General features: G+C 54.8%; 1 protein-coding gene across 1 annotated transcript in view; it reads left to right on the forward strand.

Annotated features, from left to right (window-relative positions):
* Positions 1-18,681, forward strand: part of LOC139250036 (retinol dehydrogenase 11) — a 329,941-nt gene extending 311,260 nt beyond the window's left edge. The window contains exons 5-6 of the mRNA XM_070872599.1: positions 9,538-9,647; positions 18,478-18,681. Of these exons, the coding sequence (XP_070728700.1) occupies positions 9,538-9,647; positions 18,478-18,681 (314 nt within the window). The remainder of the gene's footprint in view (positions 1-9,537; positions 9,648-18,477) is intronic.
* The last annotated feature ends 2,586 nt before the right edge of the window (positions 18,682-21,267 follow it).

Genomic DNA, 21,267 nt, shown 5'->3' on the forward strand with positions numbered 1-21,267 from the left:
CAGAACTCTGTGTTTCCTGTACGACAATACCTAACTCTGTGTTTCCTGTACGAGGATAACTAACTCTGTGTTTCCTGTGCGAGGATAACTAACTCTATGTTTCCTGTACGAGGGTACCTAACTCTGTGTTTCCTGTACGAGGATACCTAACTATGTGTTTCCTGTACGAGGATACCTAACTCTGTGTTTTCTGTACGAGGATACCTAACTCTCTGTGTTTCCTGTACGAGGATACCTAACTCAGTGGTTACTGTACGAGGATACCTAACTCTGTGTTTCCTGTGCGAGGATACCTAACTCTGTGGATTCTGTACGAGGATACCTAACTCTGTTTTTCCTGTACGAGGATACCTAACTCTGTGTTTCCTGTACGAGGATAAATAACTCTGTGTTTCCTGTACGAGGATAACTAACTCTATGTTTCCTGTATGAGGATACCTAACTCTGTGGATTCTGTACGAGGATACCTAACTCTGTTTTTCCTGTACGAGGTTACCTAACTCTGTGTTTCCTGTACGAGGATACCTAACTCTGTGTTTCCTATACGAGGATAACTAACTCTGTGTTTCCATTACGTGGATACCTAACTCTGTGTTTCCTGTATGAGGATACCTAAATCTGTGGTTACTGTACGAGGATACCTAACTCTGTGTTTCCTGTACGAGGATACCTAACTCTGTTTTTACTGTACGAGGATACCTAACTCTCTGTGTTTCCTGTACGAGGATACCTAACTCTGTGGTTACTGTACGAGGATACCTAACTCTGTCTTTCCTGTACAAGGATACCTAACTCTGTGTTTCCTGTACGAGGATACCTAACTCTGTGTTTCCTGTACGAGGATACCTAACTCTCTGTGTTTCCTGTACGAGGATACAGAACTCTGTGTTTCCTGTACGAGGATACCTAACTCTGTGGTTACTGTACGAGGATACCTAACTCTGTCTTTCCTGTACGAGGATACCTAACTCTCTGTGTTTCCTGTACGAGGATACCTAACTCTGTGCTTACTGTACGAGGATACCTAACTCTGTGTTTCCTGTACGAGGATACCTAACTCTGTGTTTCCTGTACGAGGATACCTAACTCTGTGTTTCCTGTACGAGGATACCTAACTCTCTGTGTTACCTGTACGAGGATGCAGAACTCTGTGTTTCCTGTACGACAATACCTAACTCTGTGTTTCCTGTACGAGGATAACTAACTCTGTGTTTCCTGTGCGAGGATAACTAACTCTATGTTTCCTGTACGAGGGTACCTAACTCTGTGTTTCCTGTACGAGGATACCTAACTCTGTGTTTCATGTATGAGGATACCTAACTCTGTGTTTCCTGTACGAGGATACCTAACTCTCTGTGTTTCCTGTACGAGGATAACTAACTCTGTGTTTCCATTACGAGGATACCTAACTCTGTGTTTCCTGTACGAGGATACCTAACTCTGTGTTTTCTGTACGAGGATACGTAACTCTCTGTGTTTCCAGTTCGAGGATACCTAAATCTGTGGTTACTGTACGAGGATACCTAACTCTGTGTTTCCTGTGCGAGGATACCTAACTCTGTGGATTCTGTATGAGGATATCTAACTCTGTGTTTCCTGTACGAGGATACCTAACTCTGTGTTTCCTGTACGAGGATACCGAACTCTGTGTTTCCTGTACGAGGATAACTAACTCTCTGTGTTACCTGTACGAGGACACAGAACTCTGTGTTTCCTGTACGAGGATACCTAACTCTATGTTTCCTGTATGAGGATACCTAACTCTGTGTTTCCTGTACGAGGATACCTAACTCTGTGTTTCCTGTACGAGGATACCTAACTCTGTGTTTCCTGTGCGAGGATGCCTATCTCTGTGGATTCTGTACGAGGATACCTAACTCTGTGTTTCCTGTACGAGGATACCGAACTCTGTGTTTCCTGTACGAGGATAACTAACTCTCTGTGTTACCTGTACGAGGATACAGAACTCTGTGTTTCCTGTACGAGGATACCTAACTTTGTGTTTCCTGTACGAGGATACCTAACTCTGTGTTTCCTGTACGAGGATACCTAACTCTGTGTTTCCTGTACGAGGATACCTAACCCTGTGTTTCCTGTACGAGGATACCTAACTCTGTGTTTCCTGTACGAGGATACAGAACTCTGTGTTTCCTGTACGACGATACCTAACTCTGTGTTTCCTGTACGATGATAACTAACTCTGTGTTTCCTGTACGAGGATAACTAACTCTATGTTTCCTGTATGAGGATACCTAACTCTGTGTTTCCTGTACGAGGATACCTAACTCTGTGTTTCCTGTACGAGGATACCTAACTCTCTGTGTTACCTGTACGAGGATACATAACTCTGTGTTTCCTGTACGAGGATACCTAACTCTGTGTTTCCTGTACGAGGATCCTAACTCTGTGTTTCCTGTACGAGGATAACGAACTCGGTGTTTCCTGTACGCGGATACTTATCTCTGTGTTTCCTGTACGAGGATACCTAACTCTGTGTTTCCTGTACGAGGATACCTAACTCTGTGTTTCCTGTACGAGGATACCTAACTCGGTGTTTCCTATATGAGGATACCTAACTCTGTGTTATCTGTTTGAGGATACCTCACTGTGTTTCCTGTACGAGGATACCTAACTCTATTTTTCCGGTACGAGGATACCTAACTCTGTGTTTCCTGTACGAGGATACCTAACTCTGTGATTCCATTACGAGGATACCTAACTCTGTGTTTCCTGTACGAGGATACCTAACTCTGTGTTTCATGTACTAGGATACCTAACTCTGTGTTTACTGTATGAGGATACCTAACTCTCTGTGTTTCCTGTCTGAGGATACCTAAATCTCTGTGTTTCCTGTACGAGGATACCTAACTCTGTGTTTCCTGTACGAGGATACCTAACTCTGTGTTTCCTGTACGAGGATACCTAACTCTCTGTGTTTCCTGTACGACGATACCTAACTCTATGTTTCCTGTACGAGGATATCTAACTCTGTGTTTCCTGTATGAGGATACTTAACTCTCTGTGTTTCCTGTACGAGGATACCTAACTCTCTGTGTTTCCTGTATGAGGATACCTAACTCTGTGTTACCTGTACGCGGATACCTAACTCTGTGTTTCCTGTACGAGGATACCTAACTCTGTGTTTCCTGTACGAGGATACCTAACTCTCTGTGTTTCCTGTATGAGGATACCTAACTCTGTGTTACCTGTACGCGGATACCTAACTCTGTGTTTCCTGTACGCGGATACTTAACTCTATGTTTCCTGTACGCGGATACCTAACTCTCTGTGTTTCCTGTACGAGGATACCTAACTCTGTGTTTCCATTACGAGGATACCTTACTCTGTGTTTCCTGTATGAGGATACCTAACTCTGTGCTTCCTGTATGAGGATACCTAACTCAGTGTTTCCTGTACGAGGATGCCTAACTCTGTGTTTCCTGTACGAGGATAACTAACTCTGTGTTTCCTGTACGAGGATACCTAACTCTCTGTGTTTCCTGTACGAGGATACCGAACTCTGTGTTTACTGTCCGAGATACCTAACTCTGTGTTTCCTGTACGAGGATACCTAACTCTATGTGTTCCTGTGTGAGGATACCTAACTCTGTTTTTCCTGTACGAGATACCTAACTCTGTGTTTCCTGTACGAGGATACCTAACTCTGTGTATCACTTACGAGGATACCTAACTCTGCGCTTCCTGTACGAGGATAACTAACTCTGTGTTTCCTGTACGAGGATACCTAACTCTGTGTTTACTGTATAAGGATACCTAACTCTCTGTTTTTCCTGTATGAGGATACCTAACTCTATGTTTTCTGTCCGAGTATACCTAACTCTGTGTTTCCTGTACGAGGATATCTAACTCTGTGTTTCCTGTATGAGGATCCCTAACTCTCTGTGTTTCCTGTACGAGGATACCTAACTCTCTGTGTTACCTGTACGCGGATACTTAACTCTGTGTTTCCTGTACGCGGATCCCTAACTCTCTGTGTTTCCTGTACGCGGATACCTAACTCTCTGTGTTTCCTGTACGAGGATACCTAACTCCGTGTTTCCTGTACAAGGATACCTAACTCTCTGTGTTTCCTGTACGAGGATACCTAACTCTGTGGTTACTGTACGAGGATACCTAACTCTGTGATTCCTGTACGAGGATACCTAACTCTGTGTTTCCTGTACGAGGATACCTAACTCTGTGTTTCCTGTACGAGGATATCTAACTCTCTGTGTTTCCTGTACGAGGATACCTAACTCTGTGTTTCCTGTACGAGGATACCTAACTCTGTGTTTCCTGTACGAGGATACCTAACTCTGTGTTTCCTGTACGAGGATACCTAACTCTGTGTTTCCTGTGCGAGGATACCTAACTCTGTGGTTACTGTACGAGGATACCTAACTCTGTGTTTCCTGTACGAGGATACCTAACTCTGTGTTTCCTGTACGAGGATAACTAACTCTCTGTGTTACCTGTACGAGGATACAGAACTCTGTGTTTCCTGTACGAGGATACCTAACTCTGTGTTTCCTGTACGAGGATAACTAACTCTCTGTGTTACCTGTACGAGGATACAGAACTCTGTGTTTCCTGTACGAGGATACCTAACTCTGTGTTTCCTGTAGGCGGGTACCTAACTCTCTCCAAAGTGAATCACCTCACATTTCCCCACATTATTCTCTATCTGCCCCCTGACTGCCCACTTACTTAACCTGTCTAAATCCCTTTGCAGCCTCTTTGTGTCCTCCACAAAGCTTTAAAAACAATTTGTTCCTGGGATACGGGTGTCGCTCACTGTCCCACCGAGCTTTGTATCGTCGGCAAACTTGGATACATTACAGTCGGTCCCTTCATCGAAGGCACTGATATAGATTGTAAATAGTTGAGGCCCCAGCACTGATCCCTGTGGAACCTCACTAGTTACAATCTGTCACCCCAAAAAGAACCAACAACAACACCTTGTAATTATACAGCGCCTTTAACATAGTAAAACGTTGGAAGGCGCTTCACAAGAGTGTTATGAGACAAAGGATTTGACACCGAGCCACATAAGGCGAAATTACGACAGATGACCAAATGCTTGGTCGGAGGGAGGTTTTAAGGAGCATCTTAAAGGAGGAGAGAGAGGTAGAGAGGCGGAGAGGTTTAGGGAGGGAGTTCCAGATCTTGGGGCCCAGGAAACAGAAGGCACGGCCACCGATGGTGGAGCGATTATAATCAGGGATGGTCAAGGGGGCAGAATCAGAGGAGTGCAGACATCTCAGGCGGGGAGGGGGGGCAGGGGGTTGTGGGGCTGGAGGAGATTACAGAGATAGGGAGGGGTGAGGCCATGGAGGGATTTGAAAACAAGGATGAGAATTTTGAAATCGAGGCATTGCTTAACCGGGAGCCAATGTAGGTCAGCGAGCACCATCATCATCATCATCATGGGCAGTCCCTCGGAATCGAGGAAGACTTGCTTCCACTCTTAGAATTACTTCTTTGGTGGCTGAACAGTCCAATACGGGAATTTCAGTCTCTGTTACTGTCATGTATTCAACTGTCATTGTAACCCATGTATAAACTGACCTAAGTTGTACACCGTGAGAACACTGACCACTAGGTGGTGAACTTGTGGGAGACACTCCTAACCTGGACTTTCCAGTATAAAAAGGGAAGCTCCACCCACCTTCATCACTTCAGTGCTGGCTAATAAAAGTAACTGGTCACAGAGTGACCTTCTCTCAAGTATGGGCCTCGTGTGCATTTATACTGTATAGTAAGGACGTATCATTGGTGATGAGAAACTGGGATTTAAACCACATGAGCATGGCCACTAGAAGCACAGACGAGAGGTACTGTGTTGGTGATAATTGGGAGACTTTATTGAGAGACTACAGCAAAGTTTAGTCACTAAGGAATGGTTGGGACAGGATTCGGCCGACAAACGCAGGGCTCATCTCCTGACGGTTTGTGGATCCAGAACGTACTCCCTGATGAAGGACCTTCTAGCGCCAGAGAAGCCGGTGGACAAGACGTTCGAAGAGCTCAGTAAGTTGATCGGGGAACACTTTAAACCGGCGAGCAGCATGCACATGGTGAGACACCGGTTTTACACACACCGGCGGTGAGAAGGGCAAAGTGTTCCAGACTTCGTGGCAGACCTCCGGCGACTGGTGAGCCTATGTAAGTTCACAGATGCTGCAGAGCGGAGATGCTGCCAGACTTTTTTATTGAGGGCATCAGGCACGCTGGGGTTTTCAGGAAACTGATTGAGACCAAAGACTTGACCCTGGAAACGACGGCTTTGATGGCCCAGACATTTATCTCAGGGGAGGAAGAGACCAGAATGATGTATGACAAAAATCTTGGTTTAAATGCAGCAAATGGACAGGGAGTCAACATTGTTAACGCGGCACACAGTTCTCCAGGCAGACAGGGGCAATCGGACATGCCCGAGCATGTAGTCGAACCCAAAGGGAGAATTCAACAGAGACAATGGCAAGCTGAACAGCGATTCATGCCATCGCAAGGGACAATGCAGCCAGTAATGGGGCCATCAACACCTGTCAATGAGTCTGAGAGGCGGGAGTGCGTGGTGTCGGATCGGCCTATAAATGGCCCAGTGTCAGTGAGAGGCGTGACTTGTGCAGCTACAGGGAGAAGGCAAAAAGGAAGTATAAAGAAACAGAAAGGTGACATCACAGCCAAGGGGGCAAGTGATTGGCTGGTGATTGGTGAGTTGCTTTTCTTTTTTCTCTTCTATAACAGCAAGTAACCTCTAACAGTGTTGTTGCCAATTTAAGTGTATCTAAGGGTTAAGTCATGGCAGGAGAGCTCGGTCACGTGATATGCTCCTCCTGTACCATGTGGGAACTCAGGGACACTTCTGGTGTGTCTGTCGACTACGTGTGCGGGAAGTGTATCCGCCTCCAGCTCCTGACAGACCACGTTGTGGAGTTGGAGCTGAGGGTGGATTCACTCTGGAGATGCTGAGAATGACGTGAGTAGCACGTGTAGCGAGTTGGTCTTACCGCAGGTGAAGGGTCCACAGCCAGATAGGGAATGGAAGACCAGCAGGAAGAGTAGTGCAAGGAAGGTAGTGCAGGGGTCCCCTGTGGTCATCCCCCTGCAAAACAGATACACTGCTTTGGGTACTGTTGGGGGGATGTAGAATTTACCACTATCCCACAAACATTCCAGGTACCTTTCCCCTGCAGAGGAGAAGAATCCCTTTCTGGACTTTTAAAATGGAAGGAAAACTTTGGGACACAAATGAATTTTAAAGGGGCAGACGAGGCCTGCAGGGAATAAAAGGGGGTGCATTCATGGAGACCCCCCTCCCAGTGTTTGGACTCATAGGAAAGGGAATTTAATTTGGAACTATCTACCAGAAAGTTTGAAATCCTAAAGTGCACATGGAAGAAACTACGAACTTTAATCGAATTTGGGATTTTTAAAAGGTGTATGTTGGGTCTGCAAGAAAAGGGGTGGGGTCAATATCTAAAGGGCCAGTTTGGACATTGGAACTAATCAAATTGTCTGGGAACTGTATACCCTCGAAACTTGCCCCTTGCAAACATTAGCATTTAAACAATGCCACATACATATTCCAACACTTTTTCAACAGGCATAGAAATACCTGGCTCAGGCCAGACGAGCACAATGGAGAGCTCATCAACTTCGAAAAGCCTATTAACGCCAGATTAAAACCATTTAATCAAGTTTCAGTTAGCTGGGCGAGATTTGGTGGGAGATAAGGAAGCCTTTGGTGGGTATATCTATTCCCAGTTTTACCAAGGAACAGAACACAGAAAGCAGGACACAGACTCGAACAGCAGGACACAGACTGGAACACAGACAGACACAAGCAGCCAGAGCTGGGGAGTGAAGAAATGGAGCAGTGAAGGAAACTACAAGAAATCATCAAGGACCGACCGAGCACGAGGCCCATGAAATGGAAGGTTGTCAGCAACCAAATTGACAACCTGGGCCACCACAACCAGCGAAACGACCAACCGAACCTAACTCAGCAAAAACCGAAGAATCGACATTTATTTCCACTCCTCCAGTACTGGATGTGGGACAGACAGTGCGACAATTGAGAGAGCGACGACCCTCCAGTACTGGATGTGGGACAGTGCGACAATTGAGAGAGCGACGACCCTCCAGTACTGGATGTGGGACAGTGCGACAATTGAGAGAGCGACGACCCTCCAGTACTGGATGTGGGACAGTGCGACAATTGAGAGAGTGACGACCCTCCAGTACTGGATGTGGGACAAGCCGTGTGACAAGTTCGAGAGCGAGGAGGGGTTGAGAGAAGTGGGGGAGAGGTAGAGCTGGGTGTCTCAGAGTACATGTGGAAACTGAGGCTGTGTTTCCGGATGATGTCACCGAGGGGCAACATGTCGATGAGGAATAGGAGGGGCCATGGATAGATCCTGGGGGGACACCAGAGGTAACGATGGGGGGGCGGGAAGAGAAGCTGTTGCTGGAGATTCTCGGGCTACGATTAGATGGATAAGAATGGAACCAGGGGAGTGCAGTCCCACCCAGCTGGACCATGGTGGAGAGGTGTTGGAGGAGGATGGAACCAGGGGAGTGCAGTCTCACCCAGCTGGACCATGGTGGAGAGGTGTTGGAGGATGGAACCAGGCGAGTGCAGTCCCACCCAGCTGGACCATGGTGGAGAGGTGTTGGAGGAGGATGGAACCAGGCGAGTGCAGTCTCACCGAGCTGGACCATGGTGGAGAGGTGTTGGAGGAGGATGGAACCAGGCGAGTGCAGTCCCACCCAGCTGGACCATGGTGGAGAGGTGTTGGAGGAGGATGGAACCAGGCGAGTGCAGTCCCACCCAGCTGGACCATGGTGGAGAGGTGTTGGAGGATGGAACCAGGCGAGTGCAGTCCCACCCAGCTGGACCATGGTGGAGAGGTGTTGGAGGAGGATGGAGAGGTCACTGTGTCAAAGGCTGCAGACAGGTCCAGGAGGACGAGGATGGGTAGTTTACCTTTGTCACAGTCAGCTTTCCATTTCAGAATGATTCTGGAATAGCGAGCGATTTTGACAGACGATTTTGGATAACCATTTATTCAAACTCTCATGTTTTCTGTCCGTTAACCAATCCTCTGTCCATGCGAATATATTACCCCAACACTGAGCCCTAATCTTGTGTCTCAACCTCGTATGTGGCTCCTTATCGAATACTTTTTCAAAATTCAAATTTACTACATCCACTGTCAGTTACATCCTCAAAACTATATTGTACAACTTGTATTTATATAAAACTAATAGAAACACAATGTTCCTTTCATAACACTGCATGGACTCTGTGATTTTCCAAGTGCCGTGACCACATCCTAATAATAGATTCCCACATTTCCCCAGCACTGATATCAGGCTAACTGGCCTGCAGTTCCCTGTTTTCTCTCTCCATTCTTTCCTGAACAGCAGGATTACAATCCACGGGGAGGGGTTGTTTAGAAATAGGGAGTTGTGTTTGGAATTCAGCCTCCTGCTGAAATTGTGTCCAAAATGTTTTGTGTGCAGGGGCAGGAGTGACGGTGAATGCTGTTCACCCAGGAGTGGTGATCACCGATGTGTTGAGGAACTACAACCTCTGCTTCCGAGTCATCTTCAACCTGATTGGCATCTTCTTCTTAAAGGTCAGTGCCCACGTCACGCACCAGTCACACACCCACCTACTCTGGCACTCCATGCCCAGGGCAACACCCAGTGCCCGCTCATTCACCCAGTGCCCGCTCATTCACCGAGTGCCCGCTCATTCACCCAGTGCCCGCTCATTCACCCAGTGCCCGCTCATTCACCGAGTGCCCGCTCATTCATCGAGTGCCCGCTCATTCACCGAGTGCCCGCTCATTCATCGAGTGCCCGCTCATTCACCCAGTGCCCGCTCATTCACCCAGTGCCCGCTCATTCACCGAGTGCCCGCTCATTCACCCAGTGCCCGCTCATTCACCCAGTGCCCGCTCATTCACCCAGTGCCCGCTCATTCACCGAGTGCCCGCTCATTCACCGAGTGCCCGCTCATTCATCGAGTGCCCGCTCATTCATCGAGTGCCCGCTCATTCACCCAGTGCCCGCTCATTCACCCAGTGCCCGCTCATTCATCGAGTGCCCGCTCATTCACCCAGTGCCCGCTCATTCACCGAGTGCCCGCTCATTCACCCAGTGCCCGCTCATTCACCCAGTGCCCGCTCATTCACCCAGTGCCCGCTCATTCACCCAGTGCCCGCTCATTCACCGAGTGCCCGCTCATTCATCGAGTGCCCGCTCATTCACCGAGTGCCCGCTGATTCACCCAGTGCCCGCTCATTCATCGAGTGCCCGCTGATTCACCCAGTGCCCGCTCATTCACCGAGTGCCCGCTCATTCACCCAGTGCCCGCTCATTCACCGAGTGCCCGCTGATTCACCCAGTGCCCGCTCATTCATCGAGTGCCCGCTCATTCACCCAGTGCCCGCTCATTCACCCAGTGCCCGCTCATTCACCCAGTGCCCGCTCATTCACCCAGTGCCCGCTCATTCACCCAGTGCCCGCTGATTCACCCAGTGCCCGCTCATTCACCCAGTGCCCGCTCATTCACCCAGTGCCCGCTCATTCACCGAGTGCCCGCTCATTCACCCAGTGCCCGCTCATTCACCCAGTGCCCGCTCATTCACCGAGTGCCCGCTCATTCACCCAGTGCCCGCTGATTCACCCAGTGCCCGCTCATTCACCCAGTGCCCGCTCATTCACCCAGTGCCCGCTCATTCACCCAGTGCCCGCTGATTCACTGAGTTCTGATGACTCACTCCGTGTCTGATGACTCACTCTGTGTCTGATGATTCACTCCGTGTCTGATAACTCACTCTGTGTCTGATGACTCACTCTGTGTCTGATGACTCACTCTGTGTCTGATGACTCACTCTGTGTCTGATGATTCACTCCGTGTCTGATGATTCACTCCGTGTCTGATGATTCACTCCGTGTCTGATGATTCACTCTGTGTCTGATGATTCACTCCGTGTCTGATGATTCACTCTGTGTCTGATGATTCACTCTGTGTCTGATGATTCACTCCGTGTCTGATGACTCACTCTGTGTCTGATGATTCACTCCGTGTCTGATGATTCACTCCGTGTCTGATGACTCACTCCGTGTCTGATGATTCACTCCGTGTCTGATGACTCACTCCGTGTCTGATGATTCACTCCGTGTCTGATGACTCACTCCGTGTCTGATGACTCACTCTGTGTCTGATGATTCACTCTGTGTCTGATGACTCACTCCGTGTCTGATGACTCACTCCGTGTCTGATGACTCACTCCGTGTCTGATGATTCACGCCGTGTCCGATGACGCACTCCGTGTCTGATGACTCACTCCGTGTCTGATGATTCACTCCGTGTCTGATGACTCACTCCGTGTCTGATGATTCACTCCGTGTCTGATGATTCACTCCGTGTCTGATGACTCACTCCGTGTCTGATGACTCACTCCGTGTCTGATGATTCACTCCGTGTCTGATGACTCACTCTGTGTCTGATGACTCACTCTGTGTCTGATGACTCACTCTGTGTCTGATGACTCACTCTGTGTCTGATGATTCACTCTGTGTCTGATGACTCACTCCGTGTCTGATGACTCACTCTGTGTCTGATGACTCACTCTGTGTCTGATGACTTACTCTGTGTCTGATGACTCACTCTGTGTCTGATGATTCACTCCGTGTCTGATGATTCACTCCGTGTCTGATGACTCACTCCGTGTCTGATGACTCACTCCGTGTCTGATGACTCACTCTGTGTCTGATGATTCACTCCGTGTCTGATGATTCACTCCGTGTCTGATGACTCACTCCGTGTCTGATGACTCACTCCGTGTCTGATGACTCACTCCGTGTCTGATGATTCACTCCGTGTCTGATGATTCACTCCGTGTCTGATGACTCACTCCGTGTCTGATGACTCACTCCATGTCTGATGACTCACTCTGTGTCTGATGATTCACTCCGTGTCTGATGATTCACTCCGTGTCTGATGATTCACTCCGTGTCTGATGACTCACTCCGTGTCTGATGATTCACTCCGTGTCTGATGACTCACTCCGTGTCTGATGATTCACTCCGTGTCTGATGACTCACTCTGTGTCTGATGACTCACTCCGTGTCTGATGACTCACTCCGTGTCTGATGACTCACTCCGTGTCTGATGACTCACTCCGTGTCTGATGATTCACTGACTGTAATTAAACCCTGTCCAATCAATGAGTCTGTATTAAATCTGCATCTACCATAGACCTACTCCTCTCCCTGTTCTGTTTACAGAATTCCTTTTCCATTTCCCTCCCGGAGTGAGCCGTGTGTAATATAACCCCGAACCAATTTAACAAACCCCTTTTCATCTTAGATCTCAAACCACATTGACTCTGTCTTTGGTCTTTTATAGTGTTGCTCAGTACTCTCTGCAGCAGGCAATGCCATCTCTTCCTCCTGTTGTTCCATACCCCAAAATCCCTGGTTTGCATTCCTGACCAATTCGGAGGATGAACAGAACTTTGCTCCGAGATTCTATTCATGGTCTTAAATCTCTTTCATTTTACCCGTACCCCTCTCCGTTCCCCGTACCCCTCTCCGTTCCCCGTACCCCTCTCCGTTCCCCGTACCCCTCTCCGTTCCCCGTACCCCTCTCCGTTCCCCGTACCCCTCTCCGTTCCCCGTACCCCTCTCCGTTCCCCGTACCCCTCTCCGTTCCCCGAACCCCTCTCCGTTCCCCGTACCCCTCTCCGTTCCCCGTACACCTCTCCGTACCCCGAACCCCTCTCCGTTCCCCGTACCCCTCTCCGTTCCCCGTACCCCTCTCCGTTCCCTGACCCCTCTCCGTTCCCGTACCCCTCTCCGTTCCCCGTACCCCTCTCCGTTCCCCGTACCCCTCTCCGTTCCCCGTACCCCTCTCCGTTCCCCATACCCCTCTCCGTTCCCTGACCCCTCTCCGTTCCCCGTACCCCTCTCCGTTCCCTGACCCCTCTCCGTTCCCCGTACCCCTCTCCGTTCCCTGACCCCTCTCCGTTCCCCGTACCCCTCTCCGTTCCCCGTACCCCTCTCCGTTCCCCGTACCCCTCTCCGTTCCCCGTACCCCTCTCCGTTCCCCGTACCCCTCTCCGTTCCCCGTACCCCTCTCCGTTCCCCGTACCCCTCTCCGTTCCCTGACCCCTCTCCGTTCCCTGACCCCTCTCCGTTCCCCGTACCCCTCTCCGTTCCCCGTACCCCTCTCCGTTCCCCGTACCCCTCTCCGTTCCCCGTACCCCTCTCCGTTCCCGTACCCCTCTCCGTTCCCTGTACCCCTCTCCGTTCCCCGTACCCCTCTCCGTTCCCCGTACCCCTCTCCGTTCCCCGTACCCCTCTCCGTTCCCTGACCCCTCTCCGTTCCCCGTACCCCTCTCCGTTCCCCGTACCCCTCTCCGTTCCCTGTACCCCTCTCCGTTCCCCGTACCCCTCTCCGTTCCCTGACCCCTCTCCGTTCCCCGTACCCCTCTCCGTTCCCCGTACCCCTCTCCGTTCCCCGTACCCCTCTCCGTTCCCCGTACCCCTCTCCGTTCCCCGTACCCCTCTCCGTTCCCTGACCCCTCTCCGTTCCCCGTACCCCTCTCCGTTCCCCGTACCCCTCTCCGTTCCCTGACCCCTCTCCGTTCCCCGTACCCCTCTCCGTTCCCTGTACCCCTCTCCGTTCCCCGTACCCCTCTCCGTTCCCCGTACCCCTCTCCGTTCCCTGACCCCTCTCCTTTCCCCGTACCCCTCTCCGTTCCCCGTACCCCTCTCCGTTCCCCGTAGCCCTCTCCACTCCCCGTACCCCTCTCCGTTCACTGACCCCTCTCCGTTCCCCGTACCCCTCTCCGTTCCCTGACCTCTCCGCTCCCCGTACCCCTCTCCGTTCCCCGTACCCCTCTCCGTTCCCCGTACCCCTCTCCGTTCCCCGTACCCCTCTCCGTTCCCCGTACCCCTCTCCGTTCCCCGTACCCCTCTCCGTTCCCCGTACCCCTCTCCGTTCCCCGTACCCCTCTCCGTTCCCCGTACCCCTCTCCGTTCCCCGTAGCCCTCTCCACTCCCCGTACCCCTCTCCGTTCCCTGACCCCTCTCCGTTCCCCGTACCCCTCTCCGTTCCCCGTACCCCTCTCCGTTCCCCGTACCCCTCTCCGTTCCCCGTACCCCTCTCCGTTCCCCGTACCCCTCTCCGTTCCCTGACCCCTCTCCGTTCCCCGTACCCCTCTCCGTTCCCTGACCCCTCTCCGTTCCCCGTACCCCTCTCCGTTCCCCGTACCCCTCTCCGTTCCCCGTACCCCTCTCCGTTCCCCGTACCCCTCTCCGTTCCCCGTACCCCTCTCCGTTCCCCGTACCCCTCTCCGTTCCCTGACCCCTCTCCGTTCCCCGTACCCCTCTCCGTTCCCCGTACCCCTCTCCGTTCCCCGTACCCCTCTCCGTTCCCCGTACCCCTCTCCGTTCCCTGACCCCTCTCCGTTCCCCGTACCCCTCTCCGTTCCCCGTACCCCTCTCCGTTCCCCGTACCCCTCTCCGTTCCCCGTACCCCTCTCCGTTCCCCGTACCCCTCTCCGTTCCCTGACCCCTCTCCGTTCCCCGTACCCCTCTCCGTTCCCTGTACCCCTCTCCGTTCCCCGTACCCCTCTCCGTTCCCCGTACCCCTCTCCGTTCCCTGACCCCTCTCCTTTCCCCGTACCCCTCTCCGTTCCCCGTACCCCTCTCCGTTCCCCGTAGCCCTCTCCACTCCCCGTACCCCTCTCCGTTCACTGACCCCTCTCCGTTCCCCGTACCCCTCTCCGTTCCCTGACCTCTCCGCTCCCCGTACCCCTCTCCGTTCCCCGTACCCCTCTCCGTTCCCCGTACCCCTCTCCGTTCCCCGTACCCCTCTCCGTTCCCCGTACCCCTCTCCGTTCCCCGTACCCCTCTCCGTTCCCCGTACCCCTCTCCGTTCCCCGTACCCCTCTCCGTTCCCCGTAGCCCTCTCCACTCCCCGTACCCCTCTCCGTTCCCTGACCCCTCTCCGTTCCCCGTACCCCTCTCCGTTCCCCGTACCCCTCTCCGTTCCCCGTACCCCTCTCCGTTCCCCGTACCCCTCTCCGTTCCCCGTACCCCTCTCCGTTCCCTGACCCCTCTCCGTTCCCCGTACCCCTCTCCGTTCCCTGACCCCTCTCCGTTCCCCGTACCCCTCTCCGTTCCCCGTACCCCTCTCCGTTCCCCGTACCCCTCTCCGTTCCCCGTACCCCTCTCCGTTCCCCGTACCCCTCTCCGTTCCCTGACCCCTCTCCGTTCCCCGTACCCCTCTCCGTTCCCCGTACCCCTCTCCGTTCCCCGTACCCCTCTCCGTTCCCCGTACCCCTCTCCGTTCCCCGTACCCCTCTCCGTTCCCTGACCCCTCTCCGTTCCCCGTACCCCTCTCCGTTCCCCGTACCCCTCTCCGTTCCCCGTACCCCTCTCCGTTCCCCGTACCCCTCTCCGTTCCCCGTACCCCTCTCCGTTCCCCGTACCCCTCTCCGTTCCCCGTACCCCTCTCCGTTCCCCGTACCCCTCTCCGTTCCCCGTACCCCTCTCCGTTCCCCGTACCCCTCTCCGTTCCCTGACCCCTCTCCGTTCCCCGTACCCCTCTCCGTTCCCCGTACCCCTCTCCGTTCCCCGTACCCCTCTCCGTTCCCCGTACCCCTCTCCGTTCCCCGTACCCCTCTCCGTTCCCCGTACCCCTCTCCGTTCCCCGTACCCCTCTCCGTTCCCTGACCCCTCTCCGTTCCCCGTACCCCTCTCCGTTCCCTGACCCCTCTCCGTTCCCCGTACCCCTCTCCGTTCCCCGTACCCCTCTCCGTTCCCCGTACCCCTCTCCGTTCCCCGTACCCCTCTCCGTTCCCCGTACCCCTCTCCGTTCCCCGTACCCCTCTCCGTTCCCTGACCCCTCTCCGTTCCCCGTACCCCTCTCCGTTCCCCGTACCCCTCTCCGTTCCCCGTACCCCTCTCCGTTCCCCGTACCCCTCTCCGTTCCCCGTACCCCTCTCCGTTCCCTGACCCCTCTCCGTTCCCCGTACCCCTCTCCGTTCCCCGTACCCCTCTCCGTTCCCCGTACCCCTCTCCGTTCCCCGTACCCCTCTCCGTTCCCCGTACCCCTCTCCGTTCCCCGTACCCCTCTCCGTTCCCCGTACCCCTCTCCGTTCCCCGTACCCCTCTCCGTTCCCCGTACCCCTCTCCGTTCCCTGACCCCTCTCCGTTCCCCGTACCCCTCTCCGTTCCCCGTACCCCTCTCCGTTCCCCGTACCCCTCTCCGTTCCCCGTACCCCTCTCCGTTCCCCGTACCCCTCTCCGTTCCCCGTACCCCTCTCCGTTCCCCGTACCCCTCTCCGTTCCCCGACCCCTCTCCGTTCCCCGTACCCCTCTCCGTTCCCCGTACCCCTCTCCGTTCCCCGTACCCCTCTCCGTTCCATGACCTCTCCGTTCCCCGTACCCCTCTCCGTTCCCCGTACCCCTCTCCGTTCCCTGACCCCTCTCCGTTCCCCGTACACCTCTCCGTTCCCGTACCCCTCTCCGTTCCCCGTACCCCTCTCCGTTCCCCGTACCCCTCTCCGTTCCCCGTACCCCTCTCCGTTCCCCGTACCCCTCTCCGTTCCCCGTACCCCTCTCCGTTCCCCGTACCCCTCTCCGTTCCCCGTACCCCTCTCCGTTCCCGTACCCCTCTCCGTTCCCCGTACCCCTCTCCGTTCCCGTACCCCTCTCCGTTCCCCGTACCCCTCTCCGTTCCCCGTACCCCTCTCCGTTCACTGACCCCTCTCCGTTCCCTGACCCCTCTCCGTTCCCCGTACCCCTCTCCGTTCCCCGTACCCCTCTCCGTTCCCCGTACCCCTCTCCGTTCCCCGTACCCCTCTCCGTTCCCCGTACCCCTCTCCGTTCACTGACCCCTCTCCGTTCCCTGACCCCTCTCCGTTCCCCGTACCCCTCTCCGTTCCCTGACCCCTCTCCGTTCCCTGACCCCTCTCCGTTCCCCGTACCCCTCTCCGTTCCCCGTACCCCTCTCCGTTCCCTGACCTCTCCGTTCCCCGTACCCCTCTCCGTTCCCCGTACCCCTCTCCGTTCCCCGTACCCCTCTCCGTTCCCTGACCTCTCCGTTCCCCGTACCCCTCTCCGTTCCCCGTACCCCTCTCCGTTCCCCGTACCCCTCTCCGTTCCCTGACCTCTCCGTTCCCTGACCCCTCTCCGTTCCCTGACCCCTCTCCGTTCCCCGTACCCCTCTCCGTTCCCCGTACCCCTCTCCGTTCCCCGTACCCCTCTCCGTTCCCTGACCTCTCCGTTCCCCGTACCCCTCTCCGTTCCCCGTACCCCTCTCCGTTCCCCGTACCCCTCTCCGTTCCCTGACCTCTCCGTTCCCTGACCCCTCTCCGTTCCCTGACCCCTCTCCGTTCCCCGTACCCCTCTCCGTTCCCCGTACCCCTCTCCGTTCCCTGACCCCTCTCCGTTCCCCGTACCCCTCTCCGTTCCCTGACCCCTCTCCGTTCCCCGTACCCCTCTCCGTTCCCCGTACCCCTCTCCGTTCCCCGTACCCCTCTCCGTTCCCCGTACCCCTCTCCGTTCCCTGACCTCTCCGTTCCCCGTACCCCTCTCCGTTCCCCGTACCCCTCTCCGTTCCCCGTACCCCTCTCCGTTCCCTGACCTCTCCGTTCCCTGACCCCTCTCCGTTCCCTGACCCCTCTCCGTTCCCCGTACCCCTCTCCGTTCCCCGTACCCCTCTCCGTTCCCCGTACCCCTCTCCGTTCCCTGACCTCTCCGTTCCCCGTACCCCTCTCCGTTCCCCGTACCCCTCTCCGTTCCCCGTACCCCTCTCCGTTCCCTGACCTCTCCGTTCCCTGACCCCTCTCCGTTCCCTGACCCCTCTCCGTTCCCCGTACCCCTCTCCGTTCCCCGTACCCCTCTCCGTTCCCTGACCCCTCTCCGTTCCCCGTACCCCTCTCCGTTCCCTGACCCCTCTCCGTTCCCCGTACCCCTCTCCGTTCCCCGTACCCCTCTCCGTTCCCTGACCCCTCTCCGTTCCCTGACCCCTCTCCGTTCCCTGACCCCTCTCCGTTCCCCGTACCCCTCTCCGTTCCCCGTACCCCTCTCCGTTCCCCGTACCCCTCTCCGTTCCCTGACCCCTCTCCGTTCCCTGACCCCTCTCCGTTCCCCGTACCCCTCTCCGTTCCCCGTACCCCTCTCCGTTCCCTGACCCCTCTCCGTTCCCCGTACCCCTCTCCGTTCCCTGACCCCTCTCCGTTCCCCGTACCCCTCTCCGTTCCCTGACCCCTCTCCGTTCCCCGTACCCCTCTCCGTTCCCTGACCCCTCTCCGTTCCCCGTACCCCTCTCCGTTCCCCGTACCCCTCTCCGTTCGCTGCGTTATTCTGAATTGAGGAGAATGTTTGAGCAAGTTGATCCTGGATGTTTGGTTTGATGTTGTGTAATTGTCTGTGTTGCAGTCTGCAGCGGAAGGAGCGGTGAGCCCCATCTACTGTGCAGTGTCCAAGGAAATGGAAGGTATCAGTGGGAAGTACATTGACAGTGACTGCTCCCTCGCTCTGCCCTGTCCAACAGCACAAGACCAAGCCTTAGCTCAAAAGCTTTGGGACGTCAGTGAGACACTCACTGGCCTCGACAAGTGGACAACTGGAGAGAGAATTTAATGCCGTGTGAAACATTCCTTCCAGGCTGTCCTTGGGGCAATAGAGTAAGTCTTCAACATGGACATCAACCTCAAATACCTCCCCTCTCTCTCCTTCTCCCAACACCCTCTTTATCTCCCCTCCCCTCCGAATCCCTTCCCCTCCCTCCACTCTCCTTTTCTCCCGTCCTCCTCCCCTCTACTCATCTCCTGTCCCCTCCCTCTCCCTCATTGTCCTCATCCCCTCCTTGTTCCCGTCTTCTCCTTGTTCCCATTCTCTGCTCCAAACCCCCTCCCCTCCCCTCTCCTCACATAGAAGCCCCTCGAGCCTGTTCACTGAGATCGGATAATCTGTGAACTAACTCCAAATAACGGCCTTTGCCCCATATCCCTTCGAGCGACCAATCTCCGGTTAACATGGATGGATCTCACATCAATTGCCGTTTTGTGGAGGAGAGTCCCAAACCTCTCCCACCCTGTGTGTCGGACTGTTTCCTAACTTCACTCCTGGAAGATCTGGGCCTAATGTTTAGACCGTGTCCCCTGGACCAAGAATCCCCAACCAGCAGATACAGTCTCTCCATCGACCCGATCTGTTGCCCTAAATATCCTGAAAACTTCCATCAGATCACCCCTGAACCATCTAAATCCCAGGGAATACATCCCTAGTGTGTGTAATCTCTCCTCGTGACTTAACCCTTGGTGTCCAGGTATCATTCTGGTAAACCTACGCTGTACTCCCTCCAAAACCAATATATCCTCCCTAAGGTGTGGGCCCAGAACTGCCCACAGTGCTCCAGGTGTGGACCCAGAACTGCTCACAGTGCTCCAGGTGTGGGGCCCAGAACTGCCCACAGTGTTCCAGGTGTGGGCCCAGAACTGCTCACAGTGCTCCAGGTGTGGACCCAGAACTGCTCACAGTGCTCCAGGTGTGGACCCAGAACTGCTCACAGTGCTCCAGGTGTGGGGCCAGAACTGCTCACAGTGCTCCAGGTGTGGGCCCAGAACTGCCCACAGTGCTCCAGGTGTGGGGCCAGAACTGCTCACAGTGCTCCAGGTGTGGGGCCCAGAACTGCTCACAGTGCTCCAGGTGTGGGCCCAGAACTGCTCACAGTACTCCAGGTGTGGACCCAGAACTGCCCACAGTGCTCCAGGTGTGGGCCCAGAACTGCCCACAGTGCTCCAGGTGTGGGGCCAGAACTGCTCACAGTGCTCCAGGTGTGGGGCCCAGAACTGCTCACAGTGCTCCAGGTGTGGGCCCAGAACTGCTCACAGTACTCCAGGTGTGGACCCAGAACTGCTCACAGTGCTCCAGGTGTAGGGCCCAGAACTGCTCACAGTACTCCAGGTGTGGGCCCAGAACTGCTCACAGTACTCCAGGTGTGGGCCCAGAACTGCCCACAGTGCTCCAGGTGTGGGGCCAGAACTGCTCACAGTGCTCCAGGTGTGGGGCCCAGAACTGCTCACAGTGCTCCAGGTGTGGGCCCAGAACTGCTCACAGTGCTCCAGGTGTGGGCCCAGAACTGCTCACAGTACTCCAGGTGTGGGCCCAGAACTGCTCACAGTGCTCCAGGTGTGGGCCCAGAACTGCTCACAGTGCTCCAGGTGTGGGCCCAGAACTGCTCACAGTACTCCAGGTGTGGGCCCAGAACTGCTCACAGTGCTCCAGGTGTGGGCCCAGAACTGCTCACAGTACTCCAGGTGTGGGCCCAGAACTGCTCACAGTGCTCCAGGTGTGGACCCAGAACTGCTCACAGTACTCCAGGTGTGGGCCCAGAACTGCTCACAGTGCTCCAGGTGTGGGCCCAGAACTGCTCACAGTACTCCAGGTGTGGTCCCAGAACTGCTCACAGTGCTCCAGGTGTGGGCCCAGAACTGCTCACAGTACTCCAGGTGTGGGCCCAGAACTGCTCACAGTGCTCCAGGTGTGGGCCGAGAACTGCCCACAGTACTCCAGGTGTGGGCCCAGAACTGCTCACAGTGCTCCAGGTGTGGGGCCGGGAACTGCTCACAGTGCTCCAGGTGTGGGGCCCAGAACTGCTCACAGTACTCCAGGTGTGGGGCCCAGAACTGCTCACAGTGCTCCAGGTGTGGACCCAGAACTGCTCACAGTGCTCCAGGTGTAGGGCCCAGAACTGCTCACAGTACTCCAGGTGTGGGCCCAGAACTGCTCACAGTGCTCCAGGTGTGGGCCCAGAACTGCTCACAGTACTCCAGGTGTGGGCCCAGAACTGCCCACAGTGCTCCAGGTGTGGGCCCAGAACTGCCCACAGTGCTCCAGGTGTGGGCCCAGAACTGCCCACAGTGCTCCAGGTGTGGGCCCAGAACTGCTCACAGTACTCCAGGTGTGGGCCCAGAACTGCTCACAGTGCTCCAGGTGTAGGGCCCAGAACTGCCCACAGTGCTCCAGGTGTGGGCCCAGAACTGCTCACAGTGCTCCAGGTGTAGGCCCAGAACTGCTCACAGTGCTCCAGGTGTGGGCCCAGAACTGCTCACAGTGCTCCAGGTGTGGGCCCAGAACTGCTCACAGTGCTCCAGGTGTGGGGCCCAGAACTGCTCACAGTGCTCCAGGTGTGGGCCCAGAACTGCTCACAGTGCTCCAGGTGTG

The sequence above is a fragment of the Pristiophorus japonicus genome, unplaced genomic scaffold (genome assembly GCF_044704955.1).
Source record: "Pristiophorus japonicus isolate sPriJap1 unplaced genomic scaffold, sPriJap1.hap1 HAP1_SCAFFOLD_338, whole genome shotgun sequence".
In the NCBI taxonomy this organism is placed as follows: domain Eukaryota; kingdom Metazoa; phylum Chordata; class Chondrichthyes; family Pristiophoridae; genus Pristiophorus; species Pristiophorus japonicus.